The sequence below is a fragment of the Macrotis lagotis genome, chromosome 2, assembly GCF_037893015.1.
Source record: "Macrotis lagotis isolate mMagLag1 chromosome 2, bilby.v1.9.chrom.fasta, whole genome shotgun sequence".
In the NCBI taxonomy this organism is placed as follows: Eukaryota; Metazoa; Chordata; class Mammalia; order Peramelemorphia; family Peramelidae; genus Macrotis; species Macrotis lagotis.
In genome coordinates this window covers 242,317,320-242,332,108 of record NC_133659.1, presented here as the reverse complement: position 1 = coordinate 242,332,108, position 14,789 = coordinate 242,317,320, and the positions used below count along the sequence as shown (strand labels likewise).

The 14,789-nt window shown below is 46.7% G+C and overlaps 2 protein-coding genes across 4 annotated transcripts; both read right to left on the bottom strand.

Moving 5' to 3' along the window:
• Positions 1 to 3,343: 3,343 nt before the first annotated feature.
• On the bottom strand, positions 3,344 to 9,969 carry MPDU1 (mannose-P-dolichol utilization defect 1). Of its 2 annotated transcripts, XM_074225507.1 has the most exons (8): positions 9,802 to 9,887; positions 6,444 to 6,648; positions 5,540 to 5,605; positions 5,244 to 5,376; positions 4,781 to 4,866; positions 4,468 to 4,586; positions 4,194 to 4,304; positions 3,344 to 3,971 (listed from the first exon to the last, which is right to left on the bottom strand). In XM_074225507.1, the coding sequence occupies exons 1-8, from the start codon at positions 9,802 to 9,804 to the stop codon at positions 3,843 to 3,845; spliced, it is 852 nt and encodes a 283-aa protein (XP_074081608.1). In that variant the 5' UTR covers positions 9,805 to 9,887; the 3' UTR covers positions 3,344 to 3,842. The 2 variants fall into 2 exon arrangements, with proteins under 2 accessions (XP_074081608.1, XP_074081609.1); XM_074225508.1 differs by lacking the exon at positions 6,444 to 6,648 and having other exon boundaries at positions 9,802 to 9,969.
• Positions 9,970 to 12,013: 2,044 nt separating this feature from the next.
• Positions 12,014 to 14,748, bottom strand: CD68 (CD68 molecule). 2 transcript variants are annotated; one of them, XM_074225505.1, is made up of 6 exons: positions 14,148 to 14,748; positions 13,649 to 14,064; positions 13,360 to 13,479; positions 13,202 to 13,274; positions 12,924 to 13,094; positions 12,014 to 12,377 (listed from the first exon to the last, which is right to left on the bottom strand). In XM_074225505.1, the coding sequence occupies exons 1-6, from the start codon at positions 14,194 to 14,196 to the stop codon at positions 12,244 to 12,246; spliced, it is 963 nt and encodes a 320-aa protein (XP_074081606.1). In that variant the 5' UTR covers positions 14,197 to 14,748; the 3' UTR covers positions 12,014 to 12,243. The 2 variants fall into 2 exon arrangements, with proteins under 2 accessions (XP_074081606.1, XP_074081607.1); XM_074225506.1 differs by having other exon boundaries at positions 14,172 to 14,748.
• Between the last annotated feature and the right edge of the window lie 41 nt (positions 14,749 to 14,789).

The window sequence follows — 14,789 nt, the reverse complement described above, 5'->3', positions numbered from 1 at the left end:
ACCCCCCAGGGGCTTGGGGGGTGGTGTGGGGTGGTGTGCTTGTTACAGGGTCACCTTCCCCTTTTCTTCCTCTGTCTACCCCACCCTATGGTGAGGGGAGCCTCCCCCCATCAGACTGGATGTGCCTTTTATCCTCTAATGCCCCAATCTCTCCTTGGCCCCCTAATTCTCTCCCCGGCCTGTTTGTGGGGAGGGTCCTCCTGTACCCACCCAAATTTGATGGTTTGGGGGGTTCCCTTGGCACCCTTCCTCTCATCCTGGTCCCCCCCTCTCTTGGGCCTCATCACTGTGGAAGATGGGGATGGTGTCATTGGGTGGGAGGCATGGGGAGGGGGGGTTTGAAGCAGGGGTAGGGACCTATTAAGGGTCTCTGGGGGGTGGGAGGTAGGGGGACAGACTTTGTCTGGCTAATGAGAAGGTGTATTTATTTTTCACTGTACAGTATTTAAAAAGAGAATAAAAAAATCCAAATGGCTCCGTTCTTTGTCTCTAGTGTTATTTCTCATATACATATTAAATCTGAGCTACACCGCTCCCTACACTCTTGTCAGTCCTATGACATCATCTTAGCATCATCTTCACCAGGGAGCTGCCCAAGTATCGCCACCCAGTTTGTCAGTGGGTGAGTTAGGCCACTCCTATACCTACCCTACCTTCTGCTGTGACTCAAGGATGCTCCTCTCTAAAGGCTGAGATCTGACCTAGGCAAGGCAGCTAATTTAATCCTAAATTATTTTGGGGTCCCTTAGGGCCAGGGTTGGGCTAAGAGAAGGTGGGTCACAAAAACCAACTTTTCCTGACTGGCCTCCTGATCATATTTTGTTTCTGGAGCTTTAGACTTTTCTCTCCCTTCTCCCCCACCCCCCAGTCTTTCCCAATAGTGGCCCTGCCGTTCCCATGGCCAACCTTTCTCTCCCCACTTCCTTTGCGAAATTTGAGAATATAAAGGAAATGGCTCCGGTAAGGTTAGGATAATCCTCGGCGCCAGGGAGAGTCAAGTCACAGCTTGAGCACCTGCTAGAGAAGAAAGTACCTTAACTTCTGCAGATCTTCCCCACGGACAATGTGAGTCAGAGAGCCCATCTGAGAGGGAGAAGAGTGTGCTTTTCTAGGACTTACTCTCACTTCCCATTAATGCCTTTAAGGGGGCTAAAGTTACTTAAGGAGAATAAATTCTGGGGAGCACCGGAGGCAACCTCGAAGAAAGCTAGGATTGGGGAGAGAGAAATGGTGGGTCAGGAAAACTGAATCTCAGTGAGCTGGGGGAGGGCCTTGATGGGGAGGGGTTCTTGGAGACTAGTCTGCCTACAGACACGTGCAGGGCTCCCCCATGCCCCCTGCATCCTCCCGAAGGTGGCCCCGGGAGCGCGCGGACGGAGCAGTGCCGGCCGCCCCAGCCTTCACCGGGAGGCGTGAAAGCCTTGGATGTAGAGGAATCCTGAGGGGGAGCCGCCCTGGCACTGTGGCCCGCCTCTCGGTGGGCAAGGAGGGGGCAGGTGCTGGAACCGCTGCCCCGGGTCCCCCTCCCCCCCACAGCTCAGACCCGCGGCCCGGGCCCTCACGCTGGCCGTGCCCGCTGCCCCCGCGTCCTCCACGTCCCACCCGGGGGTTCCCGGGGAGCCCCACGAGGGTGAAGCGTGGAGCTCGGGCCGGCGGCGCCAGGGGGCGCAGCTGCACCCCGCGAGCCCCCGGGCTGCAAGAACACGAAGTGGGCCAGGGCCGCGGCCCCGAGCGGGGGGGGGGAGGTCTGGGGCGTCCACCCGGGCAGCCACGGACCACTGCGTCCTGGGCCATGGGGGGCTGGGACGGGAAGGTTGGGGAGGGGGACGTGAACGCAAGTGTGGGTCGTAGAGAGGAGCCTTGAGCCGCAGACAGGAGCAGTAGCACCCTCACAACAAACAGCCCCAGGTTATTTACCTTCACCTGGGCTCGGAGTTTTAGGCTCCTTGGCTAATGGTGAAATCGGTGGCTGGCCTACCATGGGATGGGCATGGAGTTGGAGGTGGGCCTGCCAGCTGCCAGCCCCAGCCCCAGCCTGGAGGGGAGAGGCGCAGGGGCAGGATTAACAGCGCTTCCCTGCCTCTACTAACATCTTCAGTATCCCAGGTAACAACGTGGAGTCGTGGTATGGCAGACTTCTGCCTCGCTACCTTTTCCAAAGGAAACCCCAGCTAAAGGCTAGGAAATAAAACCTCTCTTCACTGCCTCCACAGGCCCACCCTCCTCCACTTTCCATTTTCAGAGTCCGGGCCTTTAGCTGACCCAAGACACTCTCTCATCCCCTGGGGCAGACTGCAAACCTCTCTTTGTCCTCCCTGGAAAAGAAAAACAGCTGGGGAGCATACTTGCCCAACTATGTCAACACGCCACAAAAAGACCGAATGGTAGCGTAAGCCACTAGAGGTCTCTGTCCCACGCATATACCAACCAGTGTCCGCACAACTGTGCCACTAGATGAGCCAGAAACAAGCTGCTGCTCCACCAGCCTGCCCAGAACAGGTCTAACTTGAAAGCTGGGGAATGTGATTGAGGAAATCTACCCTGACACACCCTCACCTGGGAAAGGAACAGAGGACAAGCTGGGTCTGAGAGGGGAAGCAGGCACCAGGAATCCAGACCCCAGGAAATTATGGAGACCAAGGAATGGGTTGACAGACACCCATGTTCTTCTCATACTTCCCCCTTTCTTTACAGAGCTCATCACTGTAAACCACTGTAAACCCTTTGTTCCCTTCCTTTTGGAGCTTCACTCCACGGGGAGCTCATGAACCCATACCTCTGGCTCCTACCCCCATACACCTCTAATATGCCTCTTCCATCTTTCACTCAGACCCCCCTCTCCTAAGAGCAATAATCCCCAGTCACGCATATGTCGCCTTCAGGTGATTGGACACCTGAATTCTGAGGGACCTAATTAAGAGAGAATGCTGGATTTTTTTTGTATTGAAGATACAAACTTTTATATATTGTATTTTTATAAGATTAAAGTTTGAGTCTTGGTCCCACTTTCTTCCACAGCTTCACCAACTGAGGGGATCATCAGCAGGGTCTGGGTCTGTTTCTCCACCTATGACATGCCCAGTTGGGGGTGGGGAGGACTGTACTGATAAGTTACCCAGAACCATTCCCCATCAACCTTGAAGTCCAATATAACAGGATGGGGCTCCCACCTGAAAAAGCTTTAGCTTAGGTTCTGGCCAGCTGTCTCCATAGTTTTGGTCATTGCCTGTATTAGTGTGCAAGTGCCACTTCCCTTTATCTCCTGGGTCTATAACCCTTTGAGTACCCCAATAGTATGTTTGAAGGGGACCAGGCAAGAGGAAATATCTTCTAGGAATGACAGGTAAGAAACATATCAAAAAAAAAAAAAGAATCAAAAGGAAAGGGAACAAAGTTCCTTTTGAGCCCTACCAAGAAGCTAGAAATCCTACCATGAATAATTAGGACCTTGGTACAAAGCTAGTTAATTAGGCATGGCTGACATAACCATGATCCAAGGCCACCATTAATGAAGTCCCATATCCCTTCCTCCCAATCTCCAGGTCACAATCCCTTTTCAGTGGAGGATGCTCTGAGGGCTAATTCTTTGAAACTTCCCAACACACTGGAACAAGAAGCTATGGGGAGGAGGGGGAGGACAGGGAAGTCTGGGGATTACTGTTTAATCTAAAAAAAGAAGTTACCACATCAATAGAGTGGAATAAAGGGACAGCTCCCCAAAAATCTTTTTTTTGGGGGGTGGAACCCAGATCAAGAAGAATAAAATAAATAAAATGAAGACCAAACTGGGGCCCTTGAGATACTGTTCTGCCTGGGAAGAGAGGGAAGTAGCATCCCAGACACTATTGATGCTTCTTTTCCCATTTATGAGGAATCTTGACATTCCAGTAATAGAGAAGCTGGAAGGCAATGAGACCATTGCAGATGGAGGAGACAATAAAAGTCACAGCCATGAGCGGGTCACCTGTTTCCTGAGGATAGAATAGAAACAAAAAACATAAGAGTGAGGGCAAGCAGCTAGTTCAACCCATTCATTTTACCTGTAGGAAAATTGAGGCAGGAAGACTGAATAATGATTTGCCAAGGTCACACAGTGTTAAGTTTTTAGAGATGGCCTAATTAATCTCATTTTCAGAAGTAAGTTGACATTTAATCAGTGGGACTTCTAAGGAGGTCTCTGAGGGGACTATTACCTGGATGGAGGTAAAGATTCGGGCAAGGGAGCCAGCAAAGAGTAAGAAAATGGTGACGGCTGACAGATGTCCTGTATGACCATTTCGGTAGTTGGTGATCACCTGGAGTAACTAGGGAAAATCACAAGACCCTTGTACTCATGCATCTGTTGCTTTCCCATCATCTGAAGTGTTCTTCACCCCCATTCATTACCCACCTCCTTTTCCCCCTATCCTCCATATTTTCTTTGTCTCTCTCCAAACCAATCCCATAAACCTCCCCCTTCACACTTACCCTTCCTACAATCACAGCAGGCATATTGGTGGCTTGGAGCAGGGTGACCACAGCCTTGGGCATCAGAGGAGAGAGCAATACCAGCAGGATCAGGACATAGAAGCCTAGTAAGGCCACACCTGGAGTGGTGCCAGGGAAAGATCAACTGAAAATTCATTTTCATGTCTTCTAGCTTGCCCACTTTGCTCCCACAGAAAGCCTCATCCCTTCTTCCATTATGGTTCCCCAAGATCATCCATGTTCCACCCATGCAGGATTGTAGGGAACCCAGTCCAGAGCCTCCCCAACCTTTCCCTTGGTGGTGCTGGGGTACCTCTCATGGTATGTCCTCTGTAGTGCAGGATCAGGAAGCAGATGGTAATGGTCTGTAGCATTAAGAACAAGGCCTCACCCCAAGAGCTGAAGGGGAGCCAAGACATGGATCAGAGCTGGCCCTAATCCTCTTCTACTGTCCTTATGTCCAACTCTCAGGGGTTATTCTCTCTCACAGCCAGTGCCTTTCTGAGGTTTATGGGAGTTCCTTAATACTTTCATCAATTTTTGAGAAGCAAGGTGCCAGAAACCCAAGGCTGTCCTTCCCACAACTTCTGGCCTTGACTGGTCTAACTTCCTCAGGTCCCAAAGCTTGGAATATACAATACTCATGGACTTGGTTATTTTGAGTTTGTGTGTGTTTGTTTTTTTAAGGGTAAGATGGGTAGAGAACATTTCAATTCCATATACTCCTAGGGAAATAGTTATCACACTCCCAAATCCATCTGGGCCCCCTCAGTCACCTGAATGGAAAGCTGTTGGCCACACTGTACACGATGGTCCCAGTCAAGGCCACCAGTTCTAGAAGAACAGCCTGGAGGTTCAGCCCTTCTGCGCTCTTCACCCCCAGAATTTTAAACACCTGAGGTAGTTTCACTGTGAGGGGACAAGCAGAAAAGCCATATCCTGTAAATAGAGGTCTACTCCCTTCTCAGCCATATTTTCTTTTTGAGGAAAAGTGGACCAAGTTCACTTGGGAGCCCTTACTCCTGGTGGGGGGTGGGGGATGACACACTTCTAATTCCCACTGAACACTCACCCAGCAGTGATCCAGCCACAATGCCAAGGCCCAGGCCTTTGCTGATTAGTATCTTGAGGCAGGGAACTGGAAAAGGGTGAGAGGAAGTAGAGAGTTAAGATATTAGGAAAGAAAGTCAAGGTAGCTACAAGGCCAAGCCTCACATCCCCACAGCCTCCTCTGACTGTGTGACTGTGCTCTTGCCTTCCAATGCCAAGAAATAAGGTTACAGGGACAGACAAGTCTGTAGAGTGTGTCTACTCTCCCATACCTTGTCTACTTTTTGGCCCAACCGTGGGGACATTACCTCTCTCTAATCTTCTTCCTTGAAAACTATTTGGGAAGATAGTTTCATAAACTCTGAAGTCTTCTGAGGGGAAAGAATGACACCCCCACCCTCCTTGCCCCATTTTACCCTGGTTACTGTCTCAGTCCTTCCTGTACAACACTGTCAGACTCAGGAAAAGTTCAGGATTTGAAGTTAAGCAACCTGGATCTTTTAATTGTTACCTCTGTGACTTTGAACACATAAGTTAAATTTCTGAGTCTGTTTTCCTCATTTTGTCAAATGAAGGGATTAGACTTGAGGCTCTCAAAAATCCCTCAGAATTCTAAATCTTATGTCCTTCTATAATGGGGTTAATATTTGTACAATCTAACCCACTTCGGTAATGCTGCCAGGAACTACTTTGAAAGCCTCAAAATCTTATATGATCCATTGTTACTGTCCTAATGCATCTGCCCAGAAACCTTCAATGGGGCTCTTCTACCCTATCAGTCACTCAAAGCTAATCTCCACTGCTCCCCAACAGAAAGCCTCTCTTATCCTTGGGCAAGCCTCAGTGCTGACTTTTCCCCACCACTGAGCTCTTTTACCATTGCTCCCATTTTACAACACCCTCCCCAAACCCTGTCCAAACCCTACCTATTCTTCCAGGCCCAAGCTGTCCCTGACCACTCTGGCCCAAAGTGATCTTATTCTTTGTTCCATCTTGATTCTCCTCCTGCCTGTCTGAGTGTTCCTTCTCAGATGGTTTGGCTGGTTTGTCATCTATATTGCATCCCCTAACTGTAGGGAGGGCCATTTCCAGTCGTCCTGATCCATATCTGGTCACTGGACCCAGATGGCTCTGGAGGAGAAAGTGAGGCTGATAACTTTGTCCTCTCTCTCGCTTAAATCCAATCACTTGCACGTAATGGCATTGCTTTCCTGATGTCACTGTGCTGGTCATTTGGGCAACACATAGCAACACTTGAGAGCTCACTCACACTCACACTCACTCTCTCTTCATCACCACCCCCCCACCCCCTAAATTACTCTGGCAGCAGAAATCCTGGGGGGAATTTCCCTTCCAGATTGATTTTTTTTTGACTAGGTAAAAGAGGTCAGCCTTAACTTCATTTTTTTCTTGCCTAGACTGATCACTCAATGGTGGTTGCCTCAGTCGAACTGAGACCTGTTTAAAACCTTACTTTAAAAAAGGTCTCCCACTACATCTGGGCCAGCTCTATAATCTAGTCACTGGACCCAGATGGTTCCGGAGGAGGGAATAAGACTGGTGACTCACCAGTCCTTTCAGTTAAATCCAATTCACTTTTATCTCATAGCATCACCTTCCTGATGTCATGGTCCTCTTCAAGAATGAAGGACAAAAAGGAACAACCATTATAACTGTGGTGATAACCCAAAGGCTCTGTTTTAAGATTTTTCTCTCTATGGTCCCTTGGTGAGCAGTCTCATTAGTTCCTGTAGGTTTCCTATACAGATGACTATCATAATATTCTTTATATCTATCCCAAACTTTTCTGCTGAACACCAGTCCCAAATCATTAATTGCCTATTTATTACAGATTTCAAAATAATCCATAGACATCTCAAACTCAAAATGTTCAAAAAGTAATTCATTATCTCTCCTCCAAGGTCCACACAGGAATTACCAACCTTCTAGTTACTGGATTCACAGTAATAATGATGTAACAGTACCTAGCATATATAAATATATATAATCTCACAACAATCTAATGAGGTAGATGCCATTATTATCTTTATTTTGCAGACAAGGAAACTCATATACAGAGAAATTAAGTAATCTGTCTAGGGTCACATAACTAAAGTCTGAGGTTGGAGTTGAGCTCAGTTCTTCCTGATTCTGAATCCAATACTACATCCACTGAGGCACTGAGCTGACTTAGTGTCATCCTCAACAATTCACACTCCTCACCTCATATATTGAATCAGTTGCCAAGTTTCATCTCTTGTATGTTTAACATTTCTCATTCATACATCTTTTTAAGATTTAGGAAGTTACTACCCCAATTCAAGTCCTTAACACATTGTCTCCTGGATTATTGCAATAGTTTTCTAGTCTCTCTCCCTTTAGTTTCTTTTCTTCCAAATTCATCCTCTACCTAGTTACAAAGCTATTTCTGACTGTGTCACTTCCCTACTCAATAAACTCAAGTGGCTCCCAATTACCTCCAGGATCAAATAGAAATTCTTCTGTTTGGCATTTAAAAGCCTCCCTCATAAGCTGGCTCCATTCTACTTTTCCAGCTTTATTATGCATATTCCTCTTCATAAATTCAATGGCCAGTCAAATCAGGCTTCTTTCAGTTCACCTAAGGAGCTGATGTCTCTGACCTTGGTTTCTTTATATAGGCTATTTCTCCTCACCTGTCTGCTGGAATACTGAACCTATTCTGGTCTCTCTCAATTTATCTTAAATGTATTTTAGAGGTATTCTCATATATGCACACACAGTCTCCCACAATACAAAGTAAGGTCTTTTGAGGCCAAGGTCTATTTCATTTTTTGTTTCTGTGCTAGAAGTGTTCATAGCAGGCTTATTGATTGACTCCAGCCTTTACTAGCCCCATCACTTGTGCCTACTTCTGTTTTTCATTATTGGAGGGCAGCAGAATAAAGATGTCTTGGGTCCAAATTCCAACTCCTGATACTTTTTTAATTTGGGCAACTCCCTTAACCCCCTCCCCCCTTAGAGCCTTTTAAAGTCATTTCAGCTTGAGATCTATGATACTATATGACTTCTCTGGGCATCAGTTCTTCATTATTAAAAGAGTTCTCAATGATTCTAAGATAGTGTTACATATACTCTTGAGTTCTGGGAGGTCTCCTTACATTCTCCCCAAAGTTTAGCATAGTACATTGCATATACCAGTTGCTCAATAAAAGTTATGGTATTGTGTCAGAAACCTGAATTTGAGCATTGCTCAAACTCATATTCAGTTTGCTTTGGTTTCTTCTTGAAAAATGGTACAAATACCATCTACCTTCACTTGCTGAGCAGTATATTCAGAGTCTAAGGACTCCAAAGGAATCCTGATACCTTACAACTAATATGATCCTTGCCCTCTATTAGCTCATTTCCTAGCATATAAAATAAGGGAGGTGGTAGCTTATCTCCCAGATTTAAGTCCTTTGAAATGGTACCGCATGAGGTTGTTTTATAACACAACAGTCTTCAAAAGGACCAAAATGACATCAATATGCTAGAGTCATGCGCTACCATAAGTCAGGTACAAATAGGTCATGTGAAGAATAAGGGTGGATCATTAAATTTACACATCTCGAATTTCTTCTAACTACTACAATTCTGCTTTGCTTGAACATAGAACCTTCTCTGATAAGGGCTAATGCTAATGCTATGCTAATGCTCTCATGTCAAGCAATTAATTCCAAAGTTCTTCCTTATTATAACTTTTCCTGACCATCTTGTGAGTCCTTCAGAACTCTGGCCTTGGGATGCTTGACAGATTCAAATTCCACCTAGGGCTTTAAATATATACATGGCGTGACTTATTAGGAAAACCTAGGTTTAAATCTTTTTCTGAGCAGCCTCGGGCAAATCGCTGGACCGTCTATTAAATGAGAACAATCCAGCTGGTTCTGCTCGAACTACACCTCTCGGTCGCCTTGTGAAAAACAAATAAACTTTAGGCTGGATGGTGCAGTCCAAGAGCAGCTACTGTCAGTATTTCTCTGGAACCTTAACAGTTCCGGGGGCAACTCGGCTAACCTGGAAACTCAGGAGCAGCAGGGGCTCTTACCGGAAACCTCATCCTTCCCCGCCCCCGCCCACGTCCCTTCCCACGTGGGACGGAAGGCACTTCCGCTCTGCCCACATGGCCGCCCTCAGTCACTGCCGGCCCGGAAGGTCAAGCCAGCGGCTGCCATGATCTCGTCATTTGACCCCCCCACTACCGCTGTTCTGACCCAGATCCCCTATTTTCGGAGAACCACGTGATATTGCAGAGGGGCTCACCATCGAGCAAATCCAGGTTAACAAAAAACCGATCGTAGCATTTCTCGGGCAGAAGAAAAGGCACCAGGAGTCGCTTTAGAGGCCCTTCCGCTTCCGCCGCCATCTTGCAAACTGATCTCTTCCGCCTACCTATCCCTTCCCCCTCTTCCACCTGGCCTGCCATTAAACTTTGGAGGCAGGCGCATGCGCGCTTCCGGCACGTCCGACTCCTTTCCTGCACTATCGCTCCTGCGCACGTTGGCGCTCTTCCTCACCCCCGGAAGTATTTGTCTTCAAGGCGCCGCCTCACGTTGTTTAAAACAAATTTTTTTTTTTTTTTGCTCTTTGCCTAACATGTTTAGTGGCTGTTGTGGTGGAGTGTGGGACCGGGGTGGTGGACGGGTTAAAAGGGCGATCTACGCATGTGCGAGCGGTGCTGTGGTTGAAGATCCGTTTGCATGAAAATCACGTTCTCAATCACCAGGGCCACCTTTGGCGCCATTTTGTCAAATCCCAGCCAGTTTGGGTCCTTTTATCTTGTTAGAGGCCATGAGAAAGCACTTTTGTTAAACCGAATCAGCATCCCCAAGAAGGCGGTCCTGGTGTGCCAGGCTTCGCACTTTCTCTCGACTGTAGTTTTTCCAGGGACCTGCCAATAATCCTGCCCACGTGATGTAGAAATTTTTAATGGAATTAATCTCCCATCCCAACAATTTCTTTTTGTCTTTATAACCCAGAGCTTAGTGAAGCCTATTGCTGGCAGCTATCTTGAATCCTTGTCAACAGTCCTTTTTGACAACCCAAGCCCCTATAGGCCTACACTCCTGCCTAGGGTGTTTCTGAGGCAGGGAACTTAAGGTAGGACTTTGGTGAATTGGAACAGTTCTTCTGGAAAAGGCCACCCAAAGTGGCTGGTGGAGACCACATTTGGCAGCGTAGAGACAGGTGAGCCAAGGGTCATCTTGTGGATGTCCAGGTTTTACATTGTGTCCCTCTGGGGGTGAGGTGCGATTTGTCCTCCATTCTGGAAGAACATGACATCAGGGAGGTGATGCCACGACAAGCGCATGAATTGGATTTGAGTGAGGAGAGGCTGTGCTAATTCACCAGCCTCACTCTCCTCCAGAGCCATCTGGTCCAGTGGCCAGATACGGATCAGGACACCTGCAAATGGCCTTGAATGGGAGATAGTCAGGATCTCAGGTTGGATTCAAACTCCCATCCTCCTGACTCTTAAGATCTATTCACTGTGCCATCTAATTGCCCTTCTCTGGGGATGAGAGCTGTTGCATAGATAAGGTTTTTCATATAGCAGCTCTTTGGTATCTTCGATTCAGTGGCATCTGTGATGTATAAGAGACTGGTTGGGTTGCTGAACTTCCCTCACATGTTCCTTTCCTTGCCCAAGTAATGTCTTACACCACACCTATTTGGAAATCATTGGCTCCTATTTGGGAGTCCATGTCCCCACTTGGGTACCTGATTATATAATCATAAATCTATTCTGGGGAGATTCAGTTCTAGAGGCTTCCAGAAATGACTGTCGGGTACCATCCTATCATAGATGCTGGACTAGGTGTAGCAGGCAGTACAGACTAGAGGCTTATTGTTTCCCAGGGGCCTCTCAAGATACATATGATTGCTACTTCTCCCATTGCTGATGCAGCATTTGGTAATGAGGCAATGGCAACATCAATATAAAAGGTAATACAAGCAATCTGATGGAGTGATGGAGTGAATGATAGAAAGTGGAATACGCAACAGTAGTAGTTGTTATACATACTAATCTGTTCCCGGGCTGTGCTGCGACCTGGCTTTTTCCAACTCCTGGTCCTGGTGAAATACACCTTTCCCACAGAACTTCTAAGTTATCTTAGAGTGGAAAAATGTATCACTCAGTCTTTCTGTGGGTTTTGTCCCTTCTAAATTTTGGCTAGAGTCATCATTTGATGACCTTTGGAGTTTTGGGGGGAAGGAGTTCCCAGGGAAATACTGCCTTTACACCACCATCTTGGCTCTGCCCTGTAATACCATAGTAATTACTGCCTGCTGAACTCTGCAGTATTTTAGGACTAAGGTAAGGGAGATGCCAAGGGGAAGATTCAAAGGGCCTACTGACCCCAGTCCCAAAGGAGGAGAGAGGGAAAGCATAGAAGATGTGGGGAGCACTGTGCACAATTTCAGGGAAAACACGGGTTTTCCTACAGGTCAGATTCCCTGAAAGTACATCAAGGACAAAGAACCAGACATAAGGCAAAGAAGTTGTGATCTTTAATCATTGCAGGAGTGGAAAAGTCAAGGAAAATACACATATTTCAAATGTCAAATCCAATAAAAATTCTCATTGCTCACAATCTCTCCTATTGTCTTTAGAGAAAATGGAAAAAGAAGAGTGTAGTCACCCTGGGGTGAGAGAGTGGCAAAGGGATATACTCAGTATGAAGGAAATAAAGGAATAGGCTTTCAGAGAGGCTGGTAGGCTGGTGGGTGTCTTCGGGAGATGCAGAAGGCACTAAGGACAAGGATGAGTAGCGTGAGGAGAACAAGACCCACCACAAGAGGCACTAGGATGTTGAGCTCAGCAGAGCAGGAGAAAGCTAAAGGGAGAAAAAAGGGAGAGGTAATGTGAACAGTGAAGTACCCAGGAATAAATAGGCTTTAGGGGAAGAAGGGTGTAAAGGGTGTATTTTAGAGGCTACTCCTAAGGTGGGGTGGCAGCGGAGATAAAGCTTTTCAGTGTTTGGTCTGAAGGAGATTCTGAGGTGGAGATCTTAGAGAGTAGATCTAATTAGAGCATCTCATTTTGCAAATGCGGAAACTGAGGCCCAGAATACTTATTACACAACCTGAATTCAAACCTAGGTCTTCTCTACTTGGTTATCTTAAGAAGCCTAAATTGTGTGCCAAGTGGATCAGAGATTCCTGAACACGAGGGCATTTCACTGGTGGGACCAGTGAATATCTGCTTTCAGTCCAGTGAAGAGGGAGGGCATTTGGGAAGGCAGCAAAGAGGAAAAGACTGGGATGAGGGGAGGGGAAAGACAACTTCCTTGGAAAAGAAGTAGCTTTGCACACAATAGGCCTTTATACTTAATGAATTAAATTGATAGGATGATGGTACAAATATATCACAGAAATCTTACCTGAGCCAAAGGCCCCATTTGGAGGTATCTGAGCTGCCTGTAGCTGCAGAGATAACAAGTCGAGATGGATCTCTGGGGACAGGTCTATACTTATATTTCTACAACTGAAGCTATGACCCAGTGGTGTTTGAAGATCCTGGAGTGATGAATTCTCTGCTGAGAACATCCACCCTGATTTAAGGAGTGTGGAGAGAACAGGGAACTAAGAATTTTCTTTTTCTTTCCCCTCCTTCCATTTCCCCTTGGTAAACCCAATGTTAGTATGTAGAAGTACTCACGGGTTGCAGAAGGGAAGGACATATTGAATTCCGTAGCCAAGCAACTCAAATAGACAGTTTTCTTGATTGAGTCCTACAAGGAGTAGTGTTAAGACTGATGATAAATTATATAGTGAAGGCTGGAGAGGGGGGTTATCTTTTGACCATTAAAATTGTACCTGTTGGAAATCAAAGATGAGCTTTCCATCTGGAAAAGAGAGAATTAGGCTGGAGTGGTTCCCCTCACAGCTTCCCTGAGCAACCGTTTTATTGGGGTTCAGAACAAAAATGCCCCAAAGCTGTAGGAAGAGGAAAATGAAATGGAGTCATTTAACCGTTTTCACATCATCTTTCCCTTGTTTTTTTCCCCTTTTTTCTATTCTTCCCCTGCCCTAGCTTTCATTTCCCCTCACCCAGTCCCCATTTTATCAGACTCTTGCTGTCCTCTACCAGTGTACCCTGCCTGACCTTTCCTCCCCTATGGCCCTGGTACAGGACCCTCATCTGGATCTGAGCCCGGAGATGAACACAGAGCTGGGAACCATTGGCCCCAATGTAGTCTCCAATAGTCCCACTGGGGCCAGAGGTGGGTTTGGGGGATGGTGGGACTGGCACAGACTGTGATGGGCTGATGGTTGAGGTATTTCTGGGGCTTGTGGTAGTTCCTTGAGTGTTAGCTGTTCCTTCACTTGTGGTAGCGGTTCTGTTACTGAGGGAGGTAGTGGCAGCTGTAGAGGTTCTGTGGGTTGTGGCTGTCCTCTCATGGCTGGTAGTAGTTTCAGGGCTTGTGGTGCTCCTCTCTGTGGCTATAGTTGATATCGTGAATGATGGCACCAGTGTAACAGACTTCTTATGGGGACATTTATCCCCTGCACCTTGGTCTTCTAAGGAAAGAGTTAAGGGCAAATCAGCCCTGGAAGATAAGGACTAACCTAAAATTCCCAACCTTGCCACCCTTCCCCCATACCTGCCAGAAGCCCCAGCAAGATACCAGAAAGTAGCAGAAACAGTCTCATGGTAAGACAGGATCGCCAGTTGGATCTTCCTCTGTTCTCTTCTTCTCTGATCCCAGGGACTGTTTCACTGCCTTCTTTTTAAGGGAAATATGAAATCTACTTCCTAATAATCCTCCACCCCACCCCCACCCCATGATTCAGGCACCTCAGGCTCACCAGACTCAGTGCTGAGTCAAGAATTTCTCAATCTTGTGTTTGCCTCAACTAGTGTTGTCATGAGGTTCCTATTAGACTAAGAGGAAGCTGAAGGGATGTATAGGGGGGTGGCATTAATGGTTGAAGGAACAAAAAAAATAAAGGTCAAACTTGTGATAGCAGGGAGGACTTGAATGCCAAGAATTGAGAAATGTGGCAAAATAGGCAAAGAGGTACCAAAAAGGAGAGGTTATTTCCCCTCCTTTTTTGCATTATTCTCCCACCTTTATTTCTTGGTAGTTCAGATACAAAAGCCTTTCACCTCCAAATAAAGGTAATTATTGATTTCTAAAGGGGATATCCATATATTGATACTGGGAAGACAAAACTATGGAGACAGCATTTTAACCCTAGAAGATTATGTTTTACCCTGTTAATAAGGACACCAGTGAAAACTA